At 41.0% G+C, this 11,328-nt stretch overlaps 2 protein-coding genes across 2 annotated transcripts; both read left to right on the top strand.

Moving 5' to 3' along the window:
* Positions 1-2,226: 2,226 nt before the first annotated feature.
* Positions 2,227-4,456, top strand: LOC139667230 (chymotrypsin-like elastase family member 2A). Its single transcript, XM_071546666.1, has 7 exons — positions 2,227-2,280; positions 2,638-2,726; positions 2,950-3,047; positions 3,164-3,292; positions 3,507-3,643; positions 3,874-4,019; positions 4,298-4,456. The coding sequence occupies exons 1-7, from the start codon at positions 2,241-2,243 to the stop codon at positions 4,454-4,456; spliced, it is 798 nt and encodes a 265-aa protein (XP_071402767.1). The 5' UTR covers positions 2,227-2,240.
* Positions 4,457-9,486: 5,030 nt separating this feature from the next.
* LOC139667224 (toll-like receptor 13) lies at positions 9,487-10,614 on the top strand. The gene is made up of 2 exons (XM_071546657.1): positions 9,487-10,209; positions 10,291-10,614. The coding sequence occupies exons 1-2, from the start codon at positions 9,487-9,489 to the stop codon at positions 10,612-10,614; spliced, it is 1,047 nt and encodes a 348-aa protein (XP_071402758.1).
* The last annotated feature ends 714 nt before the right edge of the window (positions 10,615-11,328 follow it).

Genomic DNA, 11,328 nt, shown 5'->3' with positions numbered 1-11,328 from the left:
GAATCGTAGCCCACAGTTTTTAGAACCTAAGATTTGCGGTAATTGCAAATAAAATTGAGAACTGGTAAGCAATTCATGAATAATCCTGATTTCGCAAATCAATTTAATACAAGATCAATTATGTCATTGAACTTTCCCCAGAACCAGCCTGACTCGAGAGTAACATCACAGCTGGAGATGTGACACACACACACACACACACACACACACTATATGGCTAATTACCAACAGTATCACCAGTAGGCTACCGCCACTAGAGGGCAAGCTTACCGAAGCTGGATGCTGTTCTGACGACGTAGCTTCCTACATTCAGTCGGACAGTAGAGACACAGGAGACCACTTGCGTGACCGATTGCCCTCTATGTGTATGTGTGTATTTTGCAGTTTTCAGTAAACTCTCCCATGACCTCATTATTTAAGTGTGCAACATCAGAAAAACACATTATGGAACAAGGGTTCAGTCCTACACAGGTCCGCACAGCCCGGTTCTGATGATAGAAGGTGGGGCCAGGGTGTCCATGGACTTAAGCAATATTCCACTTAGTTTGGTTATTTGGCACAAGACCGCCGTGAAAATCATAATATAGGCTACTCACCAAGATTGGATGCAGTTGGGAGTTTGAAGTAGATGTTGGGAGGGAGGTAACGCAGTTATGTCATTACTTTCCCAGTAGTGTAATGAATTCCAGTGACATGCATGCAAATATGCTTATCATTCCCTTCTCTGTGTGAGAAAATGGCAAAGCTGGAGCAAGACGGAATAGAGAAATTTCCCCGGTGGCCTCAGTTCAGGTGTCACCAACCAAAAATAATTTGCTGAGTGGCGACATGTCACAGCAGCAGTTGATGCTGCCAGCTACAAGAGCTGGACCCTTTATAAAACTAACTAGAAAAAAGAAATGGTCCGATATCAAGGTTGATGCCAAGACGCGCATTGCCGCGCATCGACAGACTATCACTGTCTGTGCCGCTGGCGGGGCGACGGGACACCGGAGCTCTCTCCTCTTCACTGGTGTCTCACCTAACGGGGGAAACCCTACGTAGCGTTAGAAAAAGAGGGAGACACCGACATAAGATAAGATACGATAGCACTTTATTAATCCCCGTGGGGAAATTCAGGAATGCCATTACTAGAGGAAGATGAGACTGCTGCGACTGGCCCAGGTTTCCTAAATGCTCCTTTTGTTTTTGGAAAGAGTGAACCTAACCATGCATTCAACATTTCACATTCATTTGATTGGAATGAAGAAAGGGATTACAGACTTAAGAACAGACTGGACAAGTTCTTTATTCTCATTTTCTGACTCGGGGTATCAGACAGTGGGTGCGGCTGTAGAGGATGGCTGTGCGCCGGCACCGGCACCGCGACATCATTATTTTATGACCCTGTGACATCCAGTCCAACTGCTTAACACCTTGAATTTGTCGGAGTTATTTGGGGCGAATTGGGGCTCTGCTAAAACACTGTTATGTACTTAACTGAGACTAATTCACACCATATCAGCCTATAATGAAATATCCTTTTCGGACAAGGGAAATCATAAAGGTTGGATTCAGTGTGGTGGAGCAGGGTCCTCAATAACCCCGCAGAAGAACGGCCTATCCACGTTTGTTGTCCGCAGATGGAGGAAGCTGCTCAGCTGCAGTCAGTAGCCTAGTCTATTTCAGGTGGGCAGAAAATGAGAACACCATTTAATTGTGTTTTACATTACCTCATATCATATTGTATTGCTATTTCTGTTTTGTATGATGTATTCAATAGGATAATCTCAGAGCCGTTATCTGGCTCTTGGCCAGAAGTCTGCAGGCTCAGCAACACCTGTTTCTTTCCCAAAACCAACATATATGTACGTCTGTACTGTACCTGCAACCATTTAACCTTGAGTAGATATATAAAACGTGCACATTGATTAATGTTATGGAAACCTTACTGAACTATGTAAGGTTTCTATTCAGATGTTGTAGAATATATCAACTCACATTTTGACTCAGAAATTAGCTTGTTTCCGACACACATATGATGCTGGAATGGAAATGTAGTGACCCAAGTAGTGCCATACACCTGTGTACAACCCCCTTTCTCTCACAGCCTCCTCCCGGTCTCTGTCCTTTTTGAGACAGACTAAATGTTCTTTTTCTTTTGACCCTGGGTCAACTGGGCGGGTTTCCCTTATCAGTTCTGGAGAGAAAGCAGCTATAAAGGCAGAGTTTTAGTCAGAGTATCTACTGACAGCAGCAACATGACTTCAATCATTCTGGTCCTCGCTCTCATCACAAGCAGTAAGATTTTGAAAAATTGTCTTCTTTTTAACAAGCGAGCAGTATGTTATAGGAAAATATTAAGAAATAAGTTAAAAAAGTAAGGAGGCTATCATCTTTAATCATCACCTTGAATTTCAGATTTCATCAATAGAATTGTGAACCATGTCTGTAGAGTTACATAAAGTTTTCTTTTATATATGCTCACTCTCCTATCTGCTCTCTTATGAGTCAAACTATTGTGATTTTATGTAGACCACTCCAGAAAAGATATTAATTTTAACAAGCTTTCAAAGCAATAGTTTGGTCATGTACAAGATGCAACCATATTTTACATTATTACAGCAGTATAATCCAGTGTGCTACCTCTCTGTGTAGCATATGGCTGTGGCACCCCTCCCATTGAGCCTGACGCACCCAGGGTGGTGAACGGAGTGGATGCCCGTCCTCACAGCTGGCCCTGGCAGGTAAAAACATCTGGATGACTGCCTGCTGTAGAACATGAATACTGGCACAGGGCAAACATTAGTTCTCTCTTGAAACATGCAGCACAACATGCACTCAGCAGACCTCCAGTTTGTTTACGGTTGTTGATGGTCAACAAACTAATATATTATTGAAAGTTTCTGTATAACAAGATGGGTTATATTCAGATGGGTTGTATTTCACCATGTATTTTCGCTGCTGCAGATTTCTCTGCAGTATGAGAGGAATGACATTTGGAGACACACGTGTGGTGGATCACTCATTGCTACCAACTGGGTCATGACTGCTGCTCACTGCATCGAGTAAGGCAGCACATTGATGCAGCACCTTTTAATGTAAATGAGCATCACAAAAACAAAAAGTTATTATTATTATTAAATTAGAATGCTTTAATCACATAGTGTTTATTTTCATGTAGCATGAAGTTGAACTACCGTGTGGTCGTCGGCAAACACAACCTGGAGGTATCTGAGCCCAGCGCCAAGGCCATCCTGCCGGCCAAGATCATTGTACACAAACAGTGGAATCCTGTGTTGCTGTCCATCGGGTAAGAACCACATAGATCATCACCACAATTGTCTATATTAGTTAGAAAAATTGCTGCATTAACATTTCAGTGTGTATACAAGAAATTTCATTAATCATTCAATTTATATAAATCCAGCAGTATAATAATATCAATATTACAGAAGCAAATTCATTTCATTCAATTTAACTGATTTCCAAATGCAAATAACTCTTCAATATCTCTTCATGATCAGCAATGACATTGCTATGATCAAGCTGTCAGAGCATGTGAGCTTGACCGACCAGGTTCAGCTGGCCTGCGTCCCTGCCCCCGACACCATCCTGCCTCACAACTACCCCTGCTACATCACCGGCTGGGGCAGACTCTACAGTAAGGCTAACAGTTGTTGAAACTGAGCACACTATAAACAGAATGTATGATCTTCTAAGATTCCCTTCCCGAATTCAAAACTGCATCTACTCTGAAACAGCTTTATTTTGTGAGTTGCAAATTCCTTGGTTCTTTAGTTCCCATAGGACGAGTTATGCTCATTAACTTGGTGTGTGTGTGTGTGTGTGTGTCTGTGTGTGTGTGTGTGTGTGTGTTTGTGCGTGTTTCAGCTGGAGGCCCCATCTCTGCCACTTTGCAGCAGGCACTGATGCCTGTTGTGGACCATGACACATGTAGCCAGAATGACTGGTGGGGCGTGTCTATCCGTAGGTCAATGGTGTGTGCTGGGGGAGACGGTGTGGTGGGAGGCTGCAATGTAAGTACAACCACACTCCTCTATGGGAAGAAAACCTTAAGACTCTTTCTGATACCTGACTGTTTCCATGGATGAAAACATATTGCTGCAGCTTTGTATAACTGAGAAATAATTAGGTCATTAGCTATTTTGGCTTCAAGTGTCCAAGTGTTCAATACGGGACAGGGGCAGACAAGATGATTGGTGTACAACCTTGGCGTCACCCTCAGTGATGTTGGTTATTTACCTGATGCAGAACACATATCAAGGTGTGGTACTGTCTGCTCTCACTGTCCCAGGGGGATTCTGGTGGCCCTCTGAACTGTAAGAACCCAGAAGGCGTCTGGGAGGTTCACGGCATCGCCAGCTTTGTCTCTGGCTTAGGGTGCAACTACCCCAAGAAGCCCACCGTCTTTACCCGTGTGTCCGACTTTAATGAGTGGATTGATGAGGTATGAGTCAACTTCTTTTTCAGCTAATACCTCTCTGCTAGTTTCTACAGCCCATGAACCTAAATGCATAGTACTTAATCGTATCATTCTGTTGATTCCATATGCCTTTATTTCTTTAAGAGACATATTATTTCTCCAAACCCTGCAACATGTAGTGGACATGCCATTTTGCTGATATTGGAATGTCTGTATACCTTTTTTCAGACTATGATGGACAACTGAGATGTCTGCTGATTAAATAAAACCTTGGTAGATTCCACAAATGTGTTTTGATTCCTAATCTTATTTCTTGGATGGAAAATGTATGATTACAAACTCATCTCAATTCAACTCAACTCATCTCCACTATGTCTTTGAAGACATGTAGTGAGGCATGCTAATTAAAGGGTGATACAACATTTAGTCAGGCAGTGGATTATAGAATGCACTGTTCTGTGATGCTTTAAGACATTGCTGTTTCGTTCATTTTAGGTTTGACCTTTTACGCACAGTCCTGGGGCTACTTGTTCTGCCACTAAATGCTAGAATAAATCTCAGGGATTTTGCAGGGATTTGTCCTTATGAAATTCTGTATGAAGCTACTGCTAAAAGCAAATGAATCAAAGCCATCTAAACATAACTAGCTTTTCAATCTCTAACCTAGCAGCATAAATACATGAGGCCGTATCAGTTTTTATATTTACAGATATAAAGTAGTAGGAATGCAGACAAACATCAAATAGTTGAAATTGAAAATTATATTTTAATGAGGGTTGCAATGTAGGTGTGGAAATAAGGACATCAGGTCTGGGATATCCTGTCACATTTTTGTTACTGATGTATCCTATCTTCATCTAGATAATCCCAGTCAGTTTAGGCTGATCTCTCTTAAGGAACTAACGGACCATACTTCACACATGAGGCCGTCCTCCAGCCTATTTGTTATCATACCAACCAAACCAACAAAGTTTTAGAAACTATAGGACCCAGCTTGGTCTCTATTGTCAACAGTTCTATGACCCTAAAAACTGAGAGGCTGAACATAGCTTGTGTTCAGCCTCTCAGCAATTATAAGCCTATTTCAAAATTATCAAGGTAACCTGTGTTCGAAAATAACATATTTGAAAAATTCAGTCTGGTTTCTGTCAGCAGCACAGCGCTGAAACTGTAAATAATATCCTGAATACCTGAACACCTGAACACCGATGTAGGCGAGTGCTCTGTGTTGGTGTTGCTTGACCTTGCTATTTTTGGTACTGTAGACCATGGTGTCCTCATTGTTAGATTGAGGCATTGGGACTGGGTTGGTATTTCAGGGTCTGTCCTAGACTAGTTCTCTTCTGTCTTGACTGATAGGAAATTCCTTACGTCCATGGATGGCTATGTCCCCATTCAGTCTGGTATGCCGCAAGGCTCAATTCTTGGACCAATTTTATTCTCCCTGCATATGATTCTTCTGGGTCACTGAATTAGGCAGTATAGCATCTCCTTCCATTGTTATGCCGATGATACTCAGTTGTTCCTCTCAGTCAAGCCAAGTGAATTAAATAAGTCGGCCTCTCTCCATAACTGTTTTTTTTCCAATTCACTCAAATAAAACGGAGGTCCTTGTGATAGGCCCTGAGTGTGAGTGTTTCCAGGGCATGCCCTTGGTCCACTAAATCAATATATTAAGCCTGCCTCCAAGAACGTGGGAGTCCTATTTGAGTAACTTACCAAAAGGCTTGTTCAGTCACGCTTTTTCCACCTCATGAACATTGCAAAAATTAGATCCATCTTGAATTTCAGCAATACAGAGAGGATTATGTATGTTTTTATGTCATCTCGCCTTGACTAATGCAACGCCCTGCTTTACCTGCTTTTACCAAAAATAAGTAGAATGGTTCCAATGTGTTCAAAATTTTAACTAACACTAAGAGACGGGACCATATCTCCACCAATTTAATGTCTCTTCACTGATTGCTTGTCTGTTTTAGAATTGATTTGAAGCTTTGCATGCCCTGGGCCCTACTTATCTTTCTGAGCTTTTGATTTCTTATGAGCCTGCAGATTGAGACAGCAGCCTGAGACCTGCAGGCGGGGCCTGTTTCACTGCTCCTGTGGCCAGGCTAAAGACTAAGAGCTGGGGAATGAGCCTTTAGTCTGCTGATATGTCATTCCTCAAACCAAACACCAAACTACTACACTAGTTAGAGAGAAGAGCATGGAAGGTGTTGCAGTGTTAATAACCATGTACAGAGCTCTAAAAGCCAGTCTACAATAAATTGAATGGTGAAATAAATTCATCACAATGCCAAGCTCATTGTGTTATGAATGCATTGTGGTTGTTATGGTGTGTTCACAAATGTAGAGTGAATGTGTTAGGTCTGTCAAGACCTATGTGAATTAAGTATAATTAATTATGCTGCAGAGCATGTGTCACTGAATTTTGATCATGTTCTTCACTGACAAATAAAAATCACGTTGCTTAAGTATTCCACTGCATTTATTCATTATTATTATTCATTATTCAGTGGGATAGTCTGAGATATGACTAAGAGACAGCAAACGAGAGATAAGAAAATGCTGACATGATACTATGCCAATGCCTATGTGCAACTATGCCCAAAAGCAACTTCATCTCTTCCATTCATTTCATATACTAAAATACACATTGGTACAGTAGATGTAGACATAGACTACTTCTGGCTATTTTTTTTTTCTTTCAGTCTCTTTAAAAACTCTTGTAAATTAAATGTACGTATATTCTTGGCAAGTCATGTTTTACATGTCAAAATACTGTATGCTCTTCAATTTTGTGCCTAAAAGCTTGCAAATAAAATGAGAAAATATCATTGCTTTTAAATTAAACTCTTTTTTCTGAGAGGTTGAAGGTCTTGTATGATATGCTGAAAAACAATGAAAATGTCATTCTACTGTATTTCTGGTGGCCTGTGCCCTGTGCCCCCTGGTGTTGTCAGGAAGAATCACAAGTCCAACCTCAACATGTTTTAAATGTAGTTCCTCAAAGTTTGTATGTTCAGTCATTATGCATTACACACCGCTCAGACGCAGCCATGTGATAATCATCAACCAGACTACAGTACATCAAGTTTGGCTCATCATCATGTTACAGCTATCCAGAATAACTTCTTCAAACAACGATTTATTCAGGATGGAGGTTTGAAAGGTAGACCATCTCAATTTCATTACTGGAAAACAAATATTTGACTTTTTATTGTTTCAAGGCACTGTGTGGAAGTCCTAATGTGAAGCTGCAGCCAGACATTTTCTACTCCTTGAAACATCCCTAACCACACTGACTGTAATATCATTGCAAGATGAAATCTACATTTTTCTTTTGCCACCATGCTGTTCTGCTTCTCTGGATTTTTCCTGTTTATTCATGGATGCATCCTAAATGTCAAGTTTATAACAGTGAACATGGTTTGGAAACTGTCTGCATGGACACCAAAGACTATAGGGCTGAGTGTGTAAATGTTACAAATATTGAAAAGGACCTAACTGGACTTCCCACTGCAATTCACACCCTCTGTATCATCATGAAACCTGGAAAATATGGTTCCTTGTATATGGGATTGTTTTCCCAGTTCCAAGATCTTGAGAATTTGGACATTAAAGGTTGTTTTACAGAAATCCTTCCAACTGGAAGCAGCCATGGACTTCCACGCCTGCATCATCTGTATTTAGAGGGGAGAGAGAGTGAAAGCTGTGAAGGGTTTTTCACGCGAAAAACATTCAGTGATCTTGTCAACCTAAAATTTATCGGTCTATCAAGCTACAAGCTATCAGTAATGGCACAAGATGTTTTCAGTGGCATGCCAAATCTACAACACCTTAGTATTTCTGAGGCTGTTTTTCAAGATTTGTCAGTACTGGTTTGTAGATTATTGGACATACAGTCTCTTAGATCGCTATACATAGAATCAAACATACAACTGGTAAAACGTGTCATCTTCTCTGAATGTAACACAACCATAAGCAAATGGCCTGTTTTAGAGAATTTAACGAGTGTTGAGTTACGCCTTGGTCATATAAAGCTCATGGATGAGGGGTCATTCACATGGTTACAAAATGTATCAAACATGTTTTTTTCTGGCAGTTTCAGCAATGACATCTTGTTGCGCCTTCCTCAGTCGGGCATCAAGAAAATCCATGTTTTAGACTATTCAACCATTAATGCTGAGAGGATCGATTTTGAAAGTGTCTGCCATATTGTCTTTACAATGTCTGTCAGCAAGTTATGGTTGCGCTATACGGACAATAGTAGCATTTTTTCAGAAAGCAATATTGAACCTTGCCAGGGCCTTGAATACATGTCTTTGAATGCATGTAGATATCCAGTTTCTCCAGGTTTTCATTTGAATTTTATTTTCAGTCTCAGAAATCTTGCTGAACTACACGTAACTTCACAAGGAAACAGACCTGATCTGGCTTACTTTTGCTTTTTTCAGCCACAGCTAATCCCATGGTTGAAGAAAGTCATTTTAGCTGATACCAACTTGACTACACTTGTAAAGGAACAGTTCAGGTGCCTTAACAATCTACTATACCTGGAATTAACTTCAGATTATATTTTAAACATTGAAGATTTTGCTTTCCATGGAATGTCTAAACTTCAGTATTTAGATCTCAGATTCAACAAGATAGAAGTAATACGCTTCAATACATTTTATGGTTTGCATCAGCTGACATGGCTAGGCCTCACAGACAATCCATTAGTTAATATTGAAGCGATGTCATTCACACACCTGAGATCTCTAAGCAGAATGTCTCTTGAAATTTTCAACTATCCGCTTTCTCCAACATCACCTGAAATTAAGTTGAACATTTCAAACATATTTGGACCTGTTCTGAGTCAGCTATCCCAGCTTTCCCTCAGTTCTGGTTTGAAACCAATGCTATTGACGATTGGCAGTGACATAACATCGCAACACAACTTAAGTCTTGAACTCACTGGTCAAATGGTGTCATCTGAAGATTGCAGCAGACCTTTCTTTAAGTCTGTTGTCCATCTTTCTGTGAAAGCAGAACAGTTCATCTGCAGATCTGAATTCATGGTGAAATACTTCAGGTCTCTGGAGAGTTTTGTTTACATCTCTAAACTCTCAGCAAAAACTGTTGATCTGTCCAAGATAAATCAGTTGGTACATCTGAAGAAACTAGTTCTAAAGAGAGTGGATCTCTTAAAACAGAATTCTGCTGATACGGTTTTCCACAATCTTACCAAATTAGAGTTTCTCCATCTGTCTGAATGTAGGATCAACATGTTGGAAGGCTCCTTGACCAAAGACTTGAAATCTGTAAGAACAATCAGTCTATGGATAAGAAACACCTATAATATATTATTCAGCTTCACTGAGAATCTTTCCAGCTTAGAGTACCTCAGTATAAACAACTTCGAGATTTTCTGCAGCTGTGAAAATGCCTGGTTTATTGAATGGGCAAAAACACAAAGGCAGGTAGAAGTGTTAATTCTCAGTCCTCCTATACTGGAAGAACTGACCTGCTTATCAGACAATGGACTTGACAAACCCAACTTTGTGAAATACTCAGAGGCAATGTGCACAACAGAATATGGTTTTGTTCTGTTTGCTTCAACTGGACTGGGGGTTAGTGCATTCATGCTACTGATATTGTTCCATCGTCTGGCCGGTCCGTACCTTCTCCCACTCTATCACATCACCCTGGCCTGGCTGTCAGAGGCCATGCGAAGCAACAGGAGGAGGCACTACCACTACGATGCGTTTGTGTCCTACAGCGGGAAGGATGAGCGCTGGGTAGTGGAGGAGCTGCTGCCCAACCTGGAGCAGAGAGGACCCCCTTTCCTGCGCCTGTGTCTGCACAGCAGGGACTTCCAGCTGGGCAAGGACATTGTGGAGAACATCACAGACAGCCTGTACCAGAGCCGCCACACCGTCTGCCTGGTCAGCCGCCGTTACCTCAAGAGCAAATGGTGCTCTCTGGAGATGCGTCTGGCCACCTACCGTCTGCAGGCAGAGCGCCGGGACGTCCTCATCCTCGTCTTCCTGGAGAAGATCTCTCCTCGCCAGCTGTCTACTCACCACAGGCTGGCTCGCTTGGTGAAAACCAGGACCTATCTGGACTGGCCCCACGACCCCGGGCAGCACAAGGCATTCTGGGACAGGCTGTGGGCCAAACTCAGACCTGCCACTGAAGGGTGACATCAGTTAAAAGACAGGGGCCAGACTCACAAAACACTCTTAAGATAGAATTCATGAATTTAAAGGCTTAACCTTTTCACTGAAAGATCAATAAATGCACACCAGTGTCCTGGTAAGGTGCTGGTATCAGCAAAGCAACTATAGAAGAGGAAAATTGTCTGAATATGGATTTTGATTTAAAATGCTTCCTTTAAGACAATTTCTGCTAATAGATCATCTGAGGAAATAAGATTTGTGATATTATTGTTGAATGACTATGTTCGTGTGTTTATGTGCATATGTGGGTTTTTACAAATATCATGCTTCTTGTGTATTTTGTATTTAAGTATATGTATGCGTATTATTGCAGATTTTTATGTATATGTGGTATGCAAATTCAAATGGAACATGATTGTTGGCCAATCAGATGATTACTCTGTGATGTCTATGAGCTCAGAGGTCACTTTAACTAGTACTAGTGATAAATCTTTTTTTGTGGAGCTGTTTGTTTGTATGGAATTTTTTACTCACCTTCTTTACTCACCTTGGACATTGCAAAACTTAAGATAGACAGTAGAGTACCTATCACTCACAATTGTGGATTCACCTTTCAATCACTATGTGCATTCACACAGTATCACATACAGTATGGTTCCATCTGAAGGTGTGATGATACACACACTCATAATGTCATCAAAATATTACTTATTAAAACAAATGGTAAGCTAGATTAAG

The sequence above is a fragment of the Centroberyx affinis genome, unplaced genomic scaffold (genome assembly GCF_046629955.1).
Source record: "Centroberyx affinis isolate AG114_WGS23_722 - 3 ecotype Tasmania unplaced genomic scaffold, CSIRO-AGI_Caff_v1 ptg005379l_1, whole genome shotgun sequence".
NCBI lineage: Eukaryota > Metazoa > Chordata > Actinopteri > Beryciformes > Berycidae > Centroberyx > Centroberyx affinis.
This window is presented reverse-complemented; position numbering and strand designations above follow the sequence as displayed.

What these genes read in the sequence shown, in the direction of transcription:
- LOC139667230 (XM_071546666.1), top strand. Translation starts at nt 2,241, where the DNA reads ATGACTTCAATCATTCTGGTCCTCGCTCTCATCACAAGCA. An exon ending in ACTGCTGCTCACTGCATCGA is followed by an intron (nt 3,048 to 3,163) that starts GTAAGGCAGCAC and finishes ATTTTCATGTAG; the next exon opens with CATGAAGTTGAACTACCGTG. An exon ending in CGGCTGGGGCAGACTCTACA is followed by an intron (nt 3,644 to 3,873) that starts GTAAGGCTAACA and finishes TGCGTGTTTCAG; the next exon opens with CTGGAGGCCCCATCTCTGCC.
- LOC139667224 (XM_071546657.1), top strand. Translation starts at nt 9,487, where the DNA reads ATGGTGAAATACTTCAGGTCTCTGGAGAGTTTTGTTTACATCTCTAAA. An exon ending in GCGGGAAGGATGAGCGCTGG is followed by an intron (nt 10,210 to 10,290) that starts GTAGTGGAGGAG and finishes AGGGACTTCCAG; the next exon opens with CTGGGCAAGGACATTGTGGA.